We start from the raw sequence: 22,246 nt of genomic DNA, 5'->3' as shown, positions 1-22,246 counted from the left end.
GCAGCCTTAGATTAAATGCCATACATATAACGCCAAACATATGGCTTGACAGTGGGCATGTAGCCTGACTTCGAGGGCCAGACACATTCTCTAGTAAAACTAAAAATGGTACATTAATCAGAGAAGTCACTAACGTGAGACATAAATCAGCTTTATTACAAGTAATTTAATACAGACCAATTGCATTTTCAATACACTTGCAAAAGCTACAACCATAGTAATCAGACAGCACGACAAAAATAATCTATATTACTTGTTATTCCTTTATATTACTATTATAGGGGGTAGTCCAGCAGCAGACAAATATTTTGTTGAGGAAATGTAAAGTAATTGAGTTCGCATATACTCATTGGGAGGTGCTTAAGAGGTTGTCCACTACTTTTAGCATTGATGACCTATCCTTAGGAAAGGTCATCAATATCTGATCGGTCGGGATCCAACACCCAGCCCCACGCCGATCAGCTGTTATCGGTGTCGGCGGCCACCATCCGGAAGTACTCCCTTGCGGATCTGCTCCTTCTTCTGGTACTGGCAGAGGCAGGGTACAGAACAACCATCTCTTATTCAACTCAATAGGAGGCGAATGTGTAGAACCCTGTGGTGGCCACTATCAGAAGACCGCCAGTTACGCAAGTGAGCACTTCCTTCCGGCGGCCACGCCACTGATAACAGCTGATCAGTGGTGGTGGCGGGTATCGGACCCCAACAGATCAGACATTGATGACCTATCCCGACAATAGGTCATCAATGCTAGAGTAGTGGACAACCCCTTTAAATAAAATGGCCTAAGTAAATGTAAAGTATATGAGCAAGTTAAAATATTTCACATTTTCACAACTAGGAAACAGAAAAAAAATCTATTTTTGCTGCTGGAAGCCTCCTTTATCAGTTAAGACTGTCTCCTCCTAAGTCACAGCTGATAGGAGGGTCTTGGCTTAGCTATTTAACTAAACCAAACAGCCAATCTCCTTCATCCTCAGCATGGATAGAGCATCCATCAGAACAAACATGGAAACTGGTTAAGTGGGAACTTGGGTGCGAACATGGAGAAAGGAGCGCTGGAATAGAACTACCCAGAAAAATCGGCATAACTACATTAGTAAGCTGAAATAATTCTACATTTCCTCAACAGTAAAACAACGTTCTGCTGCTTTACACAATAACAAAGTGGAACCGAAACCATAAGTGTGAACTTTACACATTGTGCTGATCCTTTCACACAACTTTAAACTCCATCCTTCACAGCAGACTTAACAGAAAATTAACACTGTGCGATGGCTTCATACACAAGCTCCTGATATCCCTGCAAAATAGACAATGAAAATCTTTCAGACAGATTATATATTATAGTAATGATATATGAAAACAAATCTTTGAAAAACAAATATATATATATTATAGTAAAACAAATCTATAAAATAGAAAGACATTCTATCTAATTTGGGCACAATAATATATTTTTTTCTAATTGCATATTATTGCATTTCAACACATTAGGATAAATTCATGCAGTATGTTCACTACGGAAGAGAAAACATTTTTTTTTGACACTTTCAAGATTGGTGGTGAAAGTTTTGAAAAGTTTAGTGAAAAAAAAAGTGAATGCCAGATTTGCGAACACTCTACCTTCTGGAATTGTCACGAAATATGCAGGAATGTTATTTAAATGGCTGCATTATGGTTTTGGCAGAAGCAAAGTGTGGATGGTGTGCCAAACAAAGCCATCAGTGATAGATATGTCCAGGCATACAAGAAGCTGATATGCTGCCTATGTTTGGTTGAGCTGAGGTGGTAAAAGTCAACATTGTATCAATTTGTAAAAAGTTTCAAATAAAGTTTGCAGTATGTGTTCGGAGTGAGCTCACTTTACTTTTTCTGATGATCTAAAAGTCCTGAACCGTTTCAAAGAAAGAAAAAAAAAAGTCTAAGACACTCCCCCCGCATTCTGATTGGATAATGATGTCTGTGTAAGTAGCACTGGCCAATCCAAGAATGGATGGGAAGGGTCTTAAGACTTCCAGAGCACAGTAAGCATTGTGTAGTCTGAAAAGTTGAGTGGTCACTTTGTGGTAGCTGCTACAGTATTATCTTTTTATGTAGTTTCAATTCTTATTATGTAGAGAAAATCCATAAGTGTTAAGGTACAAATATTAAATTGTTCCTTCTGAAGAGACACTACTAAAATGATGTCTATACACAAATGATAGCGGGAGTCGCTTTAAAGTCATCTGACAAACGATAAATAGTGAAACCGGATTTAGGAACCAGAACTGGGGAAGGAAAAAGTAACCTGTAGTTCGGAATAAATAATAATAAACTGATGCTAACAGCATATGAAAGTCTAAAGAAACACATCTATCTTTTTACATTTAAGCCTATTTCTTAGAGAAAAAGAAACGGTAATTAGACTTGCCGGTAATTGTATTTCCAGGAATCCATCCTGACCGCACCATGGAGGACGTCCTTCTTGTCCCTTCAGGAAGAGGAAACACCGCGAGGTTAAAAAGCCCCTCTCCCACATCCACCCCTCAGTGTCTCTTCCAAGTACCACACCGGGATGGATGCAACGATATTTTAAGTCTCCTCATACAAATGTTAATTCACATCTGCATAGAAACTGCAAAAGGGAGGGAAACTAACAGTGCTGTCTGGATGGACTCCTGGAAATACAATTACCGGTAAATCTAATTACCGTTTTCCAGGATGTCCTCCTGACAGCACCATGGAGAATACCAGAGTATGGCTTTAGGGTGAGACCACTGCATGGAGAACCTTCCTGTCGAAAGCAGTCTGTAGCCCCGACAACATATTCAGTTTATAGTGTCTGGAAAACATGCTCCGGTTGGACCACATTGCCGCCCTGTATATCTGATCCACCAAAGCATCCGTCCCCACCCCCACTGCCCATGAAATGGGGACTGCTCTGGTTGAATGGGCCTTTTAACACCTCTGGGGGGGGGTTTTCCCTTCTGCTGTATAGGCCAGCCCTATCATGGACCTTATTCATCTCGCAATTGTTGTCTTTTTTTCCCCCTTATTTTTACCCCCATAGTGAATGAACAAATTGGGGTCCTGTCTCCAGTTCCAGGTAGCCTCTAAGCAATGAATGACTGCCTGTCTGATATCCAGGGAGTGGAAAAATTGTTCTGTTTTTTGGGATGCTGACAAAATGAGGGCAGGACAATCTCCTGATTTATATTCATAGTAGACACTACCTTAGGCAGAAAGGCCAGGCCAAATCTGAAAACTATTCTGTCCTGATATATCTGTAAATATAGATCCTTGATGGACAATGCTTGGAACTCTCCCATCCTTTTGGCAGAGGTGATAGCTACCAAAAAGGCTACTTTAACGCAAAGTCTGCTGATGTTCACCTCACTGACTCTTTCGTTTGGATGTTTGCATAAGGGAATAAGTACTAGATTAAAGTCCCATGGCGGTACTGATTTCTATACCCAGGGTTTTAGTCTCTGAACTGCCCTAGAAAATCTAGCTATCCAGGGATGGGCGGCTAGGTGAAAGTCAAAAAACCACACTTAGGGCTGAGATCTGAACCCTCAGAGTACTTGGGCGTTAACCCTTCATTGAACCCTGCCTGTAAAAAAATCTAAGATTTTTGGAATATTTAGATTAGAGGTGCCCATTGATAATTCCCCACATTCTGAACAGAACCTCTTCCAGATTTTATTGTATATGGCAGAGGTAACCCGCTTTCTGCTTGCCTACATAGTAGAAATTACTTGGTCAGAAAGACCTCGGGATATTAGGATCAGCCTTTCATAATCAACGCAGAAAGGTGAAACCTGTCCACATTCTGGTGAAGAGCTGGACCCCTGGTGAAGGAGGTCCTTTCTTAATGGGAGCAAAATAAGTTCCTCCAAGGCCATCCTGGTCAATAGAGGGAACAAACTCCTTTTTGGCCAAAAAGGAACTACCAGAATTATTTTTCCTTGGCCCTCCTGAACCTTTCTCAGAACCCTTGGAACTAAGGGTAGTGGAGGGAAGGCATTAGAAAGGTATTCGTTCCATTCCCGAGACAAAGCGTCAATCCCCTCTGGGTTGTGTAAGGGATTCAGGCAGTAAATCCTCCTGGTCTTTGAATTTTCCCTGGTCACAAAGAGGTCTATCTGCGGGATTCTGCACTATTGACACAGCATGAGAAACACTTCCCCATTTAATTCTCATTCTGTGGGTAAGATCCTCTACCTGCTTAGGAAGTCTGCTAAATGATTTTGGGTGCCCTTTAGGTGGATGGCTGAAATTGACAGAACCCTCTTTTCTACCCAAAGGAATATTTTTGCAGCTAGACCCTGCAGTCAAATAAAGAAAAAACACGCGATCAAAAAGACCCAAGAACTAGTTAATTGGTATAAAAGTTAGCTTTTATTAAATATAATAGGATAAAAGATATCTGACAAAGGCGGTGCAAAACACATACAATGTAAAAAATCCATCATAATGGAGGACCAACTAGGTTCATACTGTGAGAGTATGGCACTGTGGCCCATAAATTCATCACCAATGTCTTACATAGTCACAGGTAAAGTCTCAAGAGAAGCTATATTATAGATGTCCAAGCATTAAGGTTATCTACTATGGCTAGTTATGCATTAATCATATGTTGCCTAATAGGTATACAGCCAGCCACAACCAACAGGACAAAACAGTTGGAATTAGAATGTATAAAGTATGTACCTGGACTCAGAACAGGACCGTATGGGGACTCACAGATGAACCACGCGTCCACCCCAACGCGCGTTTCGGCGCTGCCTTCTTCAGGGGGCATAAATCACCTCCGGCGGTGTGTCATTTTATATGTTAGCCAGCCAATCCGGGATAGGACAAGGACCTTAGATGACGCGTGCAGCGTCACGGCCGTCAGGCCAATCCCCGATGTCAGCGTCATGCAATGGGAGGTGCGGAGATCACGTGGGCCCACGTGATCCCGCAGGTCCTGCATAGAGACGCCGACATCACAGGAGCGCCGAGACAGCTCGCAGCGCGCACGCGCACAGGTCCGGTCAGCTACATATTGTGACAGGGTGACATCGTATATAATTGCATTTGTTTGCTCAATTGATAAATATGTACCTTTGATGATTCGTTGATTACTTTGAATCACACAACATCACTTGGGCAGTCTTGCCTATGGGATTGACTTGGTTGTATGGTATGTACGTTTTGCATCTGTAGATTGACACATGATCGCCTATGTTGTCATACTAGCTTAATAAAATACCCTGTCACAATATGTAGCTGACCGGACCTGTGCGCGTGCGCGCTGCGAGCTGTCTCGGCGCTCCTGTGATGTCGGCGTCTCTATGCAGGACCTGCGGGATCACGTGTGCCCACGTGATCTCCGCACCTCCCATTGCATGACGCTGACATCGGGGATTGGCCTGACGGCCGTGACGCTGCACGCGTCATCTAAGGTCCTTGTCCTATCCCGGATTGGCTGGCTAACATATAAAATGACACACCGCCGGAGGTGATTTATGCCCCCTGAAGAAGGCAGCGCCGAAACGCGCGTTGGGGTGGACGCGTGGTTCATCTGTGAGTCCCCATACGGTCCTGTTCTGAGTCCAGGTACATACTTTATACATTCTAATTCCAACTGTTTTGTCCTGTTGGTTGTGGCTGGCTGTATACCTATTAGGCAACATATGATTAATGCATAACTAGCCATAGTAGATAACCTTAATGCTTGGACATCTATAATATAGCTTCTCTTGAGACTTTACCTGTGACTATGTAAGACATTGGTGATAAATTTATGGGCCACAGTGCCATACTCTCACAGTATGAACCTAGTTGGTCCTCCATTATGATGGATTTTTTACATTGCATGTGTTTTGCACCGCCTTTGTCAGATATCTTTTATCCTATTATATTTAATAAAAGCTAACTTTTATACCAAATTAACTAGTTCTTGGGTCTTTTTGATCGCGTGTTTTTTCTTTATTTGACTTCTATGTTGGGCGATTTTCCCTTACCATTATCCTAAGGTGTGAATTTTTCTACTTTTGTACTTTAATTAATATGCACCAGTTGGAAACTGTATGTATAGCTAGACCCTGCAGTAATGAGTGTCTTGGCCCCCCTTGACGATGCAGAAAGGATACAGTTGTCACATTGTCTGACAGAACCTTTACGTGTTTGTCTTTTTACTAGAAGTCGATTGTGTTGTAGGACTTCCCATACGGCACAAAGTTCCCGGTAGTTTGATGATGTGGAACGAATCTCTAGAGGCCAGACCCCTTGAAAAAAAATCTTCCTTCCATATGACCACCCCAACCTGATTGACTTGCATCGGTTGTAACGACTATGCACGGGGAGGAGGTACAGGATATCTCCACCTGTAGGTTTTTTGGAACCGTCCACCAGACCAGGGATGTTTCTACTATCTTGGAAAGGGGCATTACTTTGTCTAGCATGCACATCACCACATCTCTGTATCAGGGGAATGGTTGACCTCAATGACTCCATCTTGAATCTATTGTATCTTACCAGTGATTTAGTGGTTTTAAGTTTATTATCAAACGGGTCTCCCCCAAAGGTTTTTTTATTTTTTTATTTTAAAGAGACTCAAGTAGTTTCCCTAGAATGTTTCTCCATGGGGGACTGGAACTATGGCTCCTATTTTTAATAGATCCTGAATATCTGATCACATGGGAGAGAGAATGGCCATGGACTGGGAATCTGTTAGGCTAAATCTTTCGGGTAGAAACTGGGTGAATTCTATCCTGTACCCGGAAGATATAGTTTTAAGCACCCACTGATCCTGAGAAATTTCCCGCCAACCCCCAATGTAAGACCTTAGACGCCCTCACATGTGTATGGAGTCATGATATTCCCGAACCTGACCCAGAGCCGCAAAGGGAACTTCTACCCCTGCCTCCTTTGGGGTAGCTCCATCTACCAGATATCCCTTGTCCTTTACAATCTGGTCTCTGTGAGTGGGGCGGGATTTACAAAAGGGCTGATATTTTCGAGTTTTTTCCTCAGGGAACCCCTTCTTTTTATCTGATGCTTGTTCAAGAATATCATCTAAGATGGGCCCGTATACCCTAGCTCCTGAGAAGGGAATGAAACAGTTTATTTTTTGATTGGTTATCCCCGGTCCATGTTTTTAACCAAATAGCACGCTGAGTAGCATTTGATAGTGCACTATTTCTGGTGGCAAATCTGACCGACTCAGAAGACGCATCTGCAATGAATCCTGTTGCTAACCTGAGTAAAGGAAGGGACCTTAGAATAGTTTCCCTAAAAGTCTTATTTCTCAAATGTTCCTCCAGATCGCCGACCCACAAGTGCATGGATCTGGCGACCAAGGTTGCAGCTATATTGGTTCTTATAATAGCTGAAGTCTCCTAGGTTCTATTCAGAAGGCTGTCCACCTTCCTATCCAAGAGCTCTATCAGGCTGGAATAGTCTTCAAAGGTAATTGAAGTCTTTTTGGCTACTTTCACCACCGGGACACCAATTTTTGGAATTTCCTCCCAGGGTTTAATGTCCTCTGGTTCGAACGGTAGACAGAGCCTGAAGTCAAGCGGTATCAGCAGTCTTTTTTCTGCATCCTCCCAATTCCTCAAGGATCATGGCCCGGATGTGGTTATTTACAGGAAAGACTCTACTCCTCTGAGATCTTAGGCCCCCGAACATCTCATCCTGGATAGAATGAGATTTCTGAGTCTCCTCCACCTGCATGGTATTCCTGTTCTCAGGCCAGGTGTTCATCTGTATTCTCTGATGACAAAAAGGTATCTCTTTCCCTCTTTGGGAGGATCGGAGGATCTGAGGCTCTCTTCTTCCTCAACTGATCCAAAGGACTGTAGTTCTTCCTCAGAACTCAGTTCCATCTCCCACCTTGGCTTTTTTGCCGTGGTCCAGGCTGAGATGTATGTGGGGAAACTGGGCCGGAGATGGATGCCCAGACTTCTTCCCGAATCATGGATCCCATGTCTGTGAGAAAGGTTGGTTGCTCTTCCTTGATAATCTTGGAAGTACAGCTCTCACATAAAGGTTTTCAATGCTTCAGGTAGCCTAATGTTGCAGACGGCACACCTCCTAAGCTTCCCTCCTGCTTTTTGGCCATCCCTTTTAACGGCTACAAATGGATTAGCGACACCCCTGTCCCATAATATATAGAAGGGAACACAACTATTTAAATGGGGGAGTGTGTGTGTGTGTGTGGGGGGGGGGGAGTGGGGGGAGGATCCATCTTATGGATTGACATGCATTTTTCTACTTGGGTGTTTACTTAACACCCCCAGTCACGTGCACCTTGGGCAGCTCTGATGGGGCATCTGCTTTCCCAGATTCTTCCATTATAGCCAGTCTCCAGCTCATCAGGGGATCAGACAAAGGTAACATCTCTTATATACTACCTGTCTGAAGTCTTCCCTGCTTCATGCGTTCCACCCTGGAACACACGCTGTGTCTTTAATTTTAAAAAGCGCGCGCCTCCCCGCGTGCTCAGATGATGTCACTGGAAGTGCTTCCTCACACGTGGACCGGATCTTCAGCATGCCAGAGGCAGAGGCCAGAGCCCTCGCTGGAGGGAAGCGTCTCGCAAGGCAGAAGCAGTGCTGAACTGGCTGAGGAACCCCCCTTTGGGGGGGGAGGGGTGTCGGCCGAGGACCCCTTGACAGGGGGAAGGAGAAACTGGGCTCCCTGAGCACCCCGAGTCCGCCATCCAGGTAACGCTGAATCTTTTGCTCTTCCTCTCGCTGTTGCAATCCTCACAGGGACAAAAAAGAGGGGTGGAAGTATGAGGGGTTTTTTAACCTCTCGATGTTTCCTGTCCCTGAAACGATAAGAAGGATGTCCTCCATGGCGCCGTCAGGAGGACGTCCTGGAAAAAGGCACTTTAATATCACTTATTTAAGGGGCCACATAAAAGGGTAGAGAGGCTTTCCAATTAAAATGTTAAGCGGTTTGTGTGCAGGATTTACACATAGATTTTGCCACAGAGTCAACATTATAATCTGCAACACAAACACACTGTGTGAACATACTGAACACGTTGTATGCCAGGAAACTTTCTAAACGGCACTTCTTGGGCACTACAAAAAGTTTGGGGTGAACGTAAGGTTGGAAATCTTAAAAATGTGTAATATAAACACTGTCAGGATTTCACTCGGACAGTTTAAGGGCTTGTCACATGACCAAACGCATGACAACCTCTTGAACTTTCAGAGTGTAATCCTAACAATGCGTATATTACACACTTTTAGTATTTCCTACAATGCCCGGAAAACCCTTTTAAAGGCCATCAACACATTCCAAATGATTGCTTCAATAGTCTCCATGGAAGCCTCGATGCTGTGACCGTTTGATTGCCTGTGTTACACATAACAGGGCTTCAGCCCTGCTATGTGTAACAAAAGTGCCCATCTGCTATGAACTCCGACCGCTAGGCGGTGCTCATAGCAGATTGGCTATGACAACCACACAGGGGTCTCCTGCAGACACCAGGATGTCATGCCAACCCATCGGTGACCCGCGATCATGTGACGGGAGCAACAATGGGCATGGTTTGTGACGCGCTTTCGGCGCGGCTATGTTAAATGCCGCTGTCGGAGATTGACAGCGGCATTTAACTTGTTAACAGCCGTCGGTGGATCACGATTCCACCTGCGGTTGTTTAGGGGCACATGACAGCTGATCACAACAGCTGTCATGTGCTGGGAAAGATGCGGGCTCAGCACCAGAACCCGCATCAAAGGGGGAGACAACATGTGCCACTCATGTACGGCGCATGTCGAGAAGAGGTTAAAAGACAAGCTAGTCAATTCTTTTATGACACCAAAGTACGGTTCCAGTAACAAGAAAGTTTTGCAGTTGTGACTGGAAGTGCATTGAGGCGTGAAGATGCATTTCTAGCTTCTCAGCAGAGAGAAGGGCAGGAGCAGAGAGAGGAAACAAGCAGTAACTGACAAAGACTGTGTGGAGCTTTTACCTCAGTGAGGTAAAGTCTTTTACCTCACTCCAGAGTTAAATTCACATCAACATTTACTAGGTCTCTGCTGTTTTTCTTTGCGTGCTAACTAGGGAATAAATAGTATGAATTCCAGCTCAGCATCAACTGTGATTTAGGAGAGAATCTGCAAAGGGGAAAACTGGTGAAAATGCAGGATACAAGAGATATAATGGCTAGAGAAAATGTTCTTATTTAGAAGTATGGAAAAGCGGTAGGTTTAAAAAAATAATAATTGTGGTCTTCAAACATACTTTTGGCTGATTTGAACGGGAATTGGATGTTTCGCCCCCGGGTACATTTCGTCCCCAGCATTTGGCCCCCAGGATGTTTTGCCCCCGCACATATCGCCCCGCGAAACGTCCGGGGGCAAATCTTCCTGGGGGCGAAATGATAGGGGAGAAATGTACCTGGGGGCGAACTGATGGGGGCAAAACTTCCTATAACCAATTTGAACAACCCCTAATTTAGTGCCATATACATTTCACCAGGATAGAAAAAAAAAAAAAAAAAAAAAAAAAAGTCTAAAACTAACATTACTTAGAATAGGTCCTAAATGGGCGAAGCTGCTGCACCAGATACAATAAACTGCTTAGATGAGTGACTGTGATAAAAGAAAGGGGCATTTATTCTGATAATCACCTCTTTAAAGACAACGCTTTTAAACAAAATGCTTTAAATTGAAGAAAGAAAAAAAAAAAAAAGAAAGAAACGGCTTACTATAGATAGAACATAGGCTGTGTAATTTTTTCGATATACTTACAAATACTATTTGGGGAAAGGCGATCAGTAACCTTACTGAACACAGTTTTGATGAAGTGGAAATCCAGCCTTACAATCCTGTCTTGACTCTTCATGTACATTTGGTTTAGAAGCGTACAATGTATTTTTGCATGGAGAAGGTCCTCTGTAACCAATGTTTTCTAAATTCGGATTAGTATCTGAGGAAAGCGTAGGGAAATGATATATCATTTCTGATTTGCCTCCGACGTCTACCTCCTTAGCAAGACCTTTTTTAACTAAATTTATGGCCAGACTTCCTTGACCATACACGGATACTTCCTCCAAGTTCTTCCCAAGATTTTTAATAGGCAAAATCATCAAGTCATGGTTTTCGACAAAACTAATACAATAGTTAATGGCGTCTTTGGACCAACTGTTTCCGGCATCTGGCATCACGCCATGTAAAGAGCAATGGTAGGTTAGTGCTGGGAAGCAAGAAAGTTTTGTGGGAATCATTTTCAGTTCTTTGTAGTCAGAGTATGGAATAATTTTGTCAACTCCATAGTCAAGTAGATACAATAAAATAAAGTTCATGTTAATGCTCATTATTTCTGCCCTACACCATTCTTGTTCGTCAAATGACCGTACAACACATGAAGATCCTGGTTTTAACGAATCTCCAGCTATTGGGGTAAGTTCATCTTGTATTTGCATCAACTGCGACAAAGTATCCATCATATAAACAGAGTCCGTCAGCTGTACAAAAAAACTAGAGGGGGAATTAAATGAAGTAATGAACCCGGGACAAACTTCTAATGATTTTAGATGATTCCTCGGAATCTGGCATGATGAAATACCGACCTCTGAGTGAGAGTTTGTTTTATCAACATTTATATCAGCCAAGCTTTGAAGATATTGCAATAGTAGAAGACCATCAACTAATATTTCCACTTTCCATGCATTCATACACTCCAAAAATTCAAGAAATATTATCCTAATTTCCTTTTGCAAAATGGACTCTAAATGTGCAGCGAACACATTTTGACCAATTTCTTCAGTCCCGGTCCATTTACAAACAATTGTTCGCTTAGGAATCGAAAGTGCCTCCAAAGAGAGTTTTTTGGCATTGTGCACACTTAGAATTTCACTGGCACCGTGGTCAACAAAAGACACCATCATCCTCATTTCTCTTGGCATGAGTTTTTCAATAGAGGCACGGAGCCAAACTTGCATCTTTTCAGATTTTGCCAAACAAACCATTCCTTCTTTTATCTCCTTAACGGAAAGTCGGTTGCCAAACTGCTCGATGGTGGCAGAAATTTGTGAATTTAATTTGGACTCCTCAGAAAAATTGGCCAAGGTGACAAAAAGTGTTCCAGATTCTGAAAGAGAAATGTTTTTAACTTTTTCTACCAGACCAGGCTTCAATGTTTTGGTTCTAGGTACGTTAATATTTTCATCAACAATGGCTTCCTCTACAGCACTTTCATTTGAGATGTTAAAATAACCAAAATCAGATTTCAGAAGACAGTCCTTGGTAATTGCAGCAGGTGGTTTGGAAGAACATTGAAAGCTTTGAATGAGTGTTTCTGAAAGGGACCGCCCTTCTAAAATGATATCGATTTCCCACTGAGGGTCATGTTTGCACATAAACTTGCAAGAGAATGGTTCACTCTTAACTTTCTCAGAAAACAATTCTGTAACATTGTCACTCCACTCAGCATGGCCCTGAAGCTTTTGAATGCCAGTGAGAAAAGCAGGAATGCTTAACCTAGGTATAGTTAAGAATTTTTCGGGAAGAATGAAAATACATGAAGAATCCACATTTGCTTTGTTACCATAATCAATAAACTCAACACAGAAACGGTCTTGAAGAACGTCTTTAATTTCTGCTCGATAGTACGCCTCATCATCTGGATATTGAGCAACGACTACAAGATCCTTCTGAAGATCTCTTTCATTAATGACTTGGAATGACATTTTATTGAGCTCTTCCACAAGCTGAAAAATCTCAACTTCTTGTTTGGCAAGTTGCACGAAAAAACTAGAAGGACTGTCTACATGGGAAGCATAAACAAGACAGGTAGTATCTGCCTCTAGAAATAATCGTGGAAGGTCAACAGACTTTACAAGCTTTGGGCTGCAGGAAATACTCTTGTCATTGAGTAGGTCTATTGACTTTGTAATATGCACCGAATCTGACTTTTTATGCAATGTACTTCTAGGCAAAGAGTCATGACTATCTGACTCATGCTGATTTTTAATAGTGTTAGAGTCTTCACAAACAGTCAGTTTTTCCTTACTCACAATAGATTTACTTTGAATTTTTTTAATTTCTTGGTTTATGGAGATATTTTCACTATATAATTCCAGTTCCAGTTGTCCTTCATTGTTTCTAGCTACTACAACTGCATTTAAAAGTCGATCAATAGATTGCTCTTCAAACCAGGCTTTGGCCTCTATCGTGAGAGGAGATTCTTTCATGCCAGCCAGATAGCAGGGAATAGCTTGCATTGGCTGAAATAAAATATCACCAGCATCTTCAGGGATAGGAAGCAGTTCACTATTTTTCACCATTTGGCTATCTCCAAAATCAACAAAAAAAGCCAAGAACAGAGATGAGGATTTCACGGGGCATGACAATACCCTATAAAAATTGCCATCTTCGTCATGCTTAACAAGGCAGAGCTCAGTAGGTTTTGTAGCTGGTTTTAGCTTCTTACCTAGCTTAACTACTGTCTTCATCAATGTGTCGAAGATCTTCTCATTTTTTAAAAGATGGCAGTAAAATCTTCCAGTATTGTAAATAAAACTCACATATACATCTTCTCTACTTCCTACTTCAAGGTCAAAACTGGAATAGCAATATGAATGCAAATGGAGACTCCGAACGTTTTTTCTTAGAACCAGATGACCCTTGTCGGTCAATATTTTGTTTGGATTGCCAAAACAGGTTTCCAAGTTTACTGCGTTACACAGATCCTCTGAACCGCTACTGAACAAGGCGACAATGGTGCATTTCATCACGACAGGAGTAGACTGAACAAGGCTTTTAAAATCTTCACACGCATTAACAGACCATTCGAAGGGGACAGATGGAGGTGAAAACACTTCACTCAAAGAGCATCGAAAAGCCTGGCCTTCCAATTCAAGAAACTGTGGTTTAATCTCACGGAGCTCAGAAATCAACAACTTTTCGGTATTCCCGTAGTCAATGAAAATAACCACACATTTGTAAGTTGAAACGTATTTCACAATGGCTGCTCGATAATACTTGCCATTGCTGGAGGATTTTGCAACACAAGCAACTTGTCCATGTTGGTATAGGCAGTCAGAACAGCTATAGAATTTCTGCAAATCTTTCATTAAGGTCGAGAGTTTGGAAGCATTGTCCGACACTTGACACCAGAAACTAGCCGGTGAATCCACATGAGAAACTTTTACATCCATTACAGCCCCAGGTTTGAATATATGCTGCTTAAAATAAATTGTGAAAATCCCAGGACTTACTAAATCACTGACTGGTGTACAAAATGAAGACCTTTGCGCCACTGGTCTGAGTTTCAAGGTCAAAGAATCCAATGACACAAGCGCTTCCTCGCCGATGGGCCTGCTAGTATTTATAGTTCTTTTACCTTTGACAATGAATGTTCTTTTAAGTTTCTCGTGTTGAGTGTTGTAGTCTGAGAACTGACTGTGCAAATTTATTGAGTTTGAATTTAAATCCACTTTCCAGAATTCGGCAAATCCAGATTTCACCAAAAGGGTGACAATATCTGAAGAGTTGGAACTCTCTGAAAGCCGCATTTCGACGACATATTTGTACTTTTGTTTCGCAACAACATGGCAAAGAAGAGCTTTCCCATTCACGGTTTGTTTAAAGAAGTCATTTGCAGTCTTTACCCACACATCATCAAAAGGACAGGCATATGCTAAAGAGCAGCACATTGCTAATGCAGGCAAAACCCTGAACTGTGGTAACAACACCTTTACATCGTAGAAAGGAACGCTCTCTGTATTCCCAAAGTCAATGAAATAAACTGAAATTTGTGAGCTCAACACTTCGGTGACAACAGCTCGGTAATAATGTCCATCCAGTGCATAAAGTGCACAGCAAAGTTGACCGGGTTTAGGATCTTGTAATACCATCTCCATGAGCTCACATTTATTGTACTTTTCAGCAATCCCAGCCATCATCTCTGTAAAGTTCTTTTGGCACTCATCAATTCTAATCCAAAAATTTGAGGGATTTATCACATATTCAACATATGCTACGTGGACAGATTCCAGGTCCATTTTGACCGATTTGTAAGACACACTTTCATTGTATTCCATCTCTATAGATGTAGAGGTCTCAGGCACAGAGATGTTTTGACAGTTCTCAATGACTGGCTCTGCAGTGGCCGTGTAAGGATTCAAAGAGAATGATGGAACGTGCTTATCCGTTAAATGACAGTCTGCAGAGAGCTCAAAGTCAGCATTGTACAATGATAAGTAGTATAGACGTTCTTCACTATAGTCCTTTATATGACCAATAACAACTCGTCCCATCAGGGCTTCTTTAAACAGAGCTAGCTGCACATTTTTAACACTTTCTTTATGGTCATTGTCCCGAAATAAAGCACATGGGATGGTCATCATGGGTAAAGACAAAAACTCAGATTCCAACTTCTGCACATTGGTAATTGGTACGATTTCACTACTACCAATATCAATAAACCAAATCTTCATATCATTACACGAGATTAGTTTCTGGATAACTCCTCTATACCAGGAACCATCTATCCTCTTGGCAGCACAGAGTATCCCAAAACTACCAAGCGAGGAACTTGTTCCTGTTACAGCAGATGCATAATGACAGCCCATAGAAGCGGTCAATTTACTCAACTCCATCTCCCATGACAGAACGTGACAAAAAAAATGATCTGGGCTTATAGCAGCAGAAATTTTTATTTTTTCCATGCTATTCGTACAAATCTTCGGTCTTAGATGATCTAGTAGCTTTTGGAAACTGGGCATGCTGTCTGGAGTGACATCGGGACAGATTTCCTTCTGTTGGAGCAAGTCTGGCATTTGTTTGCAGTGAGAATTTGCTGGGAACTTGTGTAGGAGCTCCACAAGAAGGCAAAAAGTCTCAGAATCAACATACTTTGCTAAACAGAGCTCGATGGCATGGCTTATGACTTTTGGTATTTCTAAAAGAATAACTTGATGGGGCAAGAAGGTTTTCACATTTCCGTGAAGCTGTTGACCGACCAAGGATGAAAAATAATTTACAGCTCTTGGGGGCCACTTCTCCACAAGTGGAAGTAAATTAGAAATGATCCCATTGACCACTTTAGGGGGGAGAATAAACAATTCACCGGTAGTAGAAGCAATTTGTGAAGAGGGAACTTTGATGACATTGCCTTGATCTATTAGCGCAACTTCAGATTTCTGATTGACTTTATCTAAAATTTTTCCTCTGTGCCACGTTCCAAAAGGTTTATCTTGTACCAAGCAGAACTGCCCGATATCAATGTCCTCTGTGGTTTTTGTGACGCGCTGTATTTCGTTCTGTAGGATATGGTAGTCAAACTCGGAATCAGATAGATATGTTCCTTGAAATTTTATCAGAACATCTCCAGACTGGAAACTGATGTTTAAGATTTTCAAGTCCATTTCCAAGTTACAACTTTCGGTTAAAGACATACAGTCCATTACATCTGAAAAATAAAAAAAAATATATAGTTAATAAAATGTAGGATGACATTTTTTTTTACATGTAAGGATGGTTTTACACTGCATCTTGCTGTATGTTTCATAAACGAAAATGTAATTTGCATACAATTTCATGCATTTTATTTTTTTTAAAAAGGAACCTATAGGCCATATGTGCCAAACTCTGGCCCATGGGCCCGCAGGGTGGTTTTATTTGGCCCGAGGCACTATAACTGCCATCCCTATGTGGAGCCATTATTCTGTATGGAGAACTATGGGGAGGCCCATTATTCTGTATGAAGAACTATGGGGGGGGGGCCCATTAATCCGTATGGAGAACTATGGGGGGCCCATTATTCCGTATGGAGGACTATGGGGGGCCCATTATTCTGCATGGAGGACTATGGGGGGCCCATTATTCTGCATGGAGGACTATGGGGGGCCCATTATTCTGCATGGAGGACTATGGGGGGCCCATTATTCTGCATGGAGGACTATGGGGGGCCCATTATTCTGTATGGAGGACTATGGGGGGCCCTTTATACCGTATGGAGGACTATGTGGGGCCCTTTATACTGTATGGAGGACTATGTGGGGCCCTTTATACTGTATGGAGGACTATGTGGGGCCCTTTATACTGTATGGAGGACTATGTGGGGCCCTTTATACTGTATGGAGGACTATGTGGGGCCCTTTATACTGTATGGAGGACTATGTGGGGCCCATTGTTCTGTATGGAGGACTATGTGGGGCCACATTATACTGTATAAAGGACTATGGGGGGCCCATTATACTGTATGGAGGACTATGGGGGGCCCGTTATTCTGTATGGAGGACTATGGTGGGCCCATTATTCTGTATGGAGGACTATGGGGGGCCCATTATTCTGTATGGAGGACTATGGAGGGCCCATTATTCTGTATGGAGGACTATGGGGGGCCCATTATTCTGTATGGAGGACTATGTGGGGCCCATTATTCTGTATGGAGGACTATGTGGGGCCCATTATTCTGTATGGAGGACTATGTGGGGCCCTTTATACTGTATAGAGGACTATGTGGGGCCCATTATTCTGTATGGAGGACTATGTGGGGCCCATTATTCTGTATGGAGGACTATGTGGGGTCCATTGTTCTGTATGGAGGACTATGTGGGGTTCATTATACTGTATACTAGTTGGCCCGTGACTTTGTCCAAGTTTTTCATTTTGGTCCTCTGTGTGTTTACGTTTGACATCCCTGCTATAGGCAATGATTGCCCAAGAGCTGCCACCTATCGGATTCAGGGTATATGTTCACACAAGGCCTTTTTGCAGCATTTTATTTTGCAGCCAAAACCTTCACTCATGGCAGTCAAAACGCAGAGTATAAAAAGAAGCAGTTTGCTGTGTTTTTTGCTGCATTTTCAGGAGGATTACATGTGGGATTTGTTCAAATTTTATTCACCAAAAACGTTGCCCATATTTTTAAGCGATGTTTTTTTTTAAAACTTTTTTTTTGCAGTTTCTCATTACTTTCAATGGGTAAAACATGCTGAAAAAATGCTGAAAGAATTGACATGCTGCAGATTTTCAAAAAAGTTGCAGAGCTCAATTTCAGTCAGGAAAAAAAAAAGCTGTGTGTGCGCATGAGGTTTACTTTTGCTGCTACTTTACAATGCAGCAGTTTTCCCGCCCGAAAAAAAACAAAATCCGCTGGAAAACCACCAAGTGTGAACATACCCTTATACTCCAGGAAATACTTCCAAAGTATATCTTCAATGCAAAATGGAGTGTGAAATAACCTGTCAAAAAACTGCAAGGATATTAGCAAGTCCATCAATCGTACTGAATGGATAGGGTACAATTTCTTTGTAGTAGGGAATGCACTGGAGTATGTCTTTTTTTCGTGGGATTTTAACTGGAAAATATGCATTATATTGGAGGCATATAAAACTACAGTATGGGCCTACAGCGGGTTGCAAAAAGTATTCACCCCCTTTCCCCTATGCTTTTTACCTATTTTATTACATAACAAGTAGTGATGTTCGAATGTGCTCGGATAACGTGCTAACTGAGCATGCTCGCGTCTTATAAGAGTATCTTCAGCGTGCTCTGCTAATATGTTTGACTCCCTGCGGCTGCATGTTTTACGCCGATAGACAGACGCAACACATGCGGAGATGGTCTGTTTCTTAGGCAATCCCCGCATGTGTTGCTTCTGTCCACAGCCGCAGGGAGTCAAACATATTAGCAGAGCACGCCGAAGATACTTGGATAACACCTGAGCATGCTCGGCTAGCACGTCATCAGAGCACGTTCGCTCATCACTAATTACAACCGGTGTTTAAATATTTTTGTAAATCTGAATTGTGTGTGATGCATCAGCACTAAATAGTCTAAGTTGGTGAAGTGAGGTGAGAAAAATATAGGCATAAATTACATTTATAGGATCAAATAACTAAAAATTATCATCTGCATATGTGTTAACCCCTTTTGCTATGAAGACCCTAAAAATTTCTGTTGCAACAATTATCTTCATAAGTCACATGGTTAGTGATAGGACGTCCCCCTGTGTGCAATCTATGTGTCACATGGTTGGTTAGTCAGTGTATACACTTTACCTTTACTGAAAGGCCACAGAGGCTGCAACACAATTAGGCAAGAGGCACCACTAACCAAACACCACCATGAAGACCAAGGAGATCTCCAAACAAGTCAGGGACAAAGTTGTTGAGAAGAACAAGTCAGGGTTGGTTTATAAAAAAACATTCCAATCTCTGATGATCCCCCATAGCACCATCAAATCCATTATCATCAAATGGAAAAAACACGGTACCACAACAAACATGTCAAGAGAGGGCAGCGCACCAGAATTCTCAACCCGGGAAAGGAGGGTATTAATCAGAGAGGCAGCACAGAGACCATAGGTAACCCTGAAGGAGCTGTAGAGTTCCCAAGCAGAGACTGGAGTATCTGTCCATACGACCACAATAAGCTGTACACTCCAGTGAGGTGGTCTTTTTGGAAGGGTGGGTAGAAAAAAAGCCTTTACTTACACACAAAAATTGTAAGGCTCATTTTGAGTTTGCCAAAAGACATGTGGGAGACTCCCCAAATGTATGGAGGAAGGTGCTGTGATCAGATGGCCACCAAAGTAAACGCTATGTCTGGAGCCAAACAAACAGCTCATGACCTCAAGAACACCACCCCCACAGTGAAACATGGTGGTGGCAGCATCATGCTGTGGGGATGTTTTTGGGCAGCAGGGACAAGGAAAATGATGGTGCAAAATGCAGGGATATTCTAGCGCAAAACCTGTTACAGTTTGTCAGTGATTTGAGACTGGGACAGAGGCTCACCTTCCAACTAGAGGATGACTTAAAAGATACTGATAAAGCAACACTCGAGTGGTTTAAGGAGGAACGTGCAAATATTTTGGAGTGGCCTAGTCAAAGCTGAGAATCTGTGGTCAGACTTGAAGATTGCTGCTCACCAGAGAAAATTATCTAACTTGAAGGAGCTGGGGCAGTTTTGCCTTGAGGAATAGCCAAAAATCCCTGTGGCAAGATGTGGAAAGCTCAGAGACTTATTCATAGCGACTTGCAGCTGTAATTGCCGCAAAAGGAGGCTCTACAAAGTGCTAACTTTAGGGGGGTGAATAGTTATGCACACTGAAATTTTCAGTTATTTTGTACTATTTGTTGTTTATTTCACAATAAAAAGAAAAGCAAATGTTCACAGTTGTAGGCATTTTCATTATATGAACTGATGAAAACCCTCAAAAAAAACAGTGAAAATCCAGGTTGTGAGTTAGCAAAAGCCAAAAAATGCCAGGGTGGGGTGAATACTTTTGCAAGCCATTGCATGCAATTTTGTCTCAGCTATATTTTGGCAACATGTGATGAGGTATAAACGTTCTTTTACGCCACCTCTAAAATATTAAAGTGAACAGATTGTTCAGAAGGCGTAATATTAAAAGAAATGACACAGACTATGCTGCACACTGGAACAAACCTATTGCCATAGCATTAAAATACAGACCGAAGTGGGCATTTTTTTTTATTAAATCATAATTATTACTATATACCACAACAAGCCAATTTCCAATTTTCGCACTTAAAGTACAAGGACAGAACATTGAAAAAAAACAGAGGTCCATACTTATCAGTGTATGATACAAACATTCTATAGGATGTAGAAAAAAAAACAAATAAATAAATGAAGAAGCTCACTACACGGATATTGTTCGGGATACACCGGAAAGTTGATGAACGGGTGCCAATTCCTGCTGGTGAAGCTCAGCTATTGTAGAACTGACAAAGAAAAGGATTTTCTGGCACTTCTATCCATAAAATTAATCTTTTTATTAGGAATTCATTTAAAAACAGGAGGATCCATCAAGAGGATAAAACCTTACACGTCTCTGGCATCCACCACACCCTTTAGTCATACACTACGCCCTATTCCTATGACTAACGCATAAGGTTTTATCCTCATTGTGAAGAAACGGCACCAGGGGGACCCCGCAGAATCTCTCTGTTGCCGCTTCTTGTAACGGATCCACACCCCGTCACCCGCCTGACGTTACTCTATGCCAGACGGAGCGCGTGATACGGATCTACCCTTTGCACCAACGTCACGATCCACACACCCCTCAAGGATGTGCAAGGTCAGATTGTACAGTTCTACACAGTCACCTCCTATCCACACGGGTACAGAGAGGCACCAGGGAGCGAGAAAAGGTGGTTCACTCAGTCACTTACGTGGCCCCACACTCACACCCCTGACAGGCTGAGAGGCTCTTCCACTACTCCAGTGAAGCAGAGCCTTGTCGGCCAGGTAGAGCTGCCACCAGTATCTATTTGATATAACAGACTTCTATCAGGCTAGAAACCAGCCCGGCAGTGTGTTCGTTGGACCGAACAACAGACGCAAGGTTCGTGTATCGAGATAAAAGAGCAGCCCAAGGTTAAATTATATATTTAATCGCCTTAGGGGCACACTAAACGATACACTATATGCATAAGGGTTATACATACACAGTGGCTCACTGTTACAAATACAAAAGCATGGTACAACAAGTATAAGCAGAACTTAAAGTCAATTACCAGATAATTGGAAGGCCTGGCTTGGGGAATGGGCGGCCACATGTGGAGGATGTGGGCCCTCACTTGGTTGGTGGACTTCTCCCACACGTATTGATGTCATCAGCTACCCAGGAGAAACCCAGGGGTAGGAGACCTGCAGGCTGGACTTAACTCTCCACCCCCTGGTCTAAGCTTGCTGCCATCTCCCGAAATCAAAATGGGCTACAATTCCTTACTGGATGCTCCTAGGGAGCCGGTTCTGGAGTCATTGGATCCAGCTGGACCCCAGCTACGCGTGGAGACCAAACACATGGGTCCTAGGGGTCTCCAAAAGGCTGGGGCATGTATCTCCTCATCCCTACAGGCTAGATTGGGCTGGGATGCCGTCTGGCATTCGCTATCTCCCCCTGAGCTAGAAAATCCATTTTGTGAAGCGCTGGGACATCTAGTTCTTCCACAACTCGGTATTGAAATATAGTACCTTAACAAAAGAGCACGTTAGTGATCACTACAGGGGGTCCTTCCTGTCAACTCAGCTCACAGCTGCAGAGACGCTCCTACTGAAGCCCCCCCTCCCTCCTCTCTTACAGCTGCGGGTCGGATTACACTGTGCCTGGAGATCTCTATAACACCTGACAACCAGGGCACATGTGATTATTCTAGAATATTCTTCACATTCATGATGGATCCTCCTGTTTTTACATTAATTCCTTATAAAAAGAGCATATATAGTTAAAAAAAAAAAAAAAAAAGCACAGTGGCCATGAGATTTCTGAT

The 22,246-nt window shown here is 42.5% G+C and overlaps 1 protein-coding gene across 1 annotated transcript in view; it reads right to left on the bottom strand.

Annotated features, from left to right (window-relative positions):
• Positions 1-286: 286 nt before the first annotated feature.
• The window catches only part of TDRD15 (tudor domain containing 15), an 81,289-nt gene continuing 59,329 nt past the window's right edge, over positions 287-22,246 (bottom strand). Inside the window, exons 4-5 of the mRNA XM_073674050.1 lie at positions 10,743-16,407; positions 287-1,303 (exon numbers count right to left, since the gene is read on the bottom strand). Coding sequence (XP_073530151.1) covers positions 10,775-16,402 — 5,628 coding nt within the window. The 5' untranslated portion in view covers positions 16,403-16,407 and the 3' untranslated portion in view covers positions 287-1,303; positions 10,743-10,774. The remainder of the gene's footprint in view (positions 1,304-10,742; positions 16,408-22,246) is intronic.

The sequence above is a fragment of the Phyllobates terribilis genome, unplaced genomic scaffold, assembly GCF_046119375.1.
Source record: "Phyllobates terribilis strain yellow unplaced genomic scaffold, ASM4611937v1 Scaffold_3__8_contigs__length_932513732, whole genome shotgun sequence".
NCBI lineage: Eukaryota > Metazoa > Chordata > Amphibia > Anura > Dendrobatidae > Phyllobates > Phyllobates terribilis.
The sequence above is the reverse complement of the archived record's forward strand: the minus strand, read 5'-3'. Positions and strand labels throughout refer to the sequence as shown.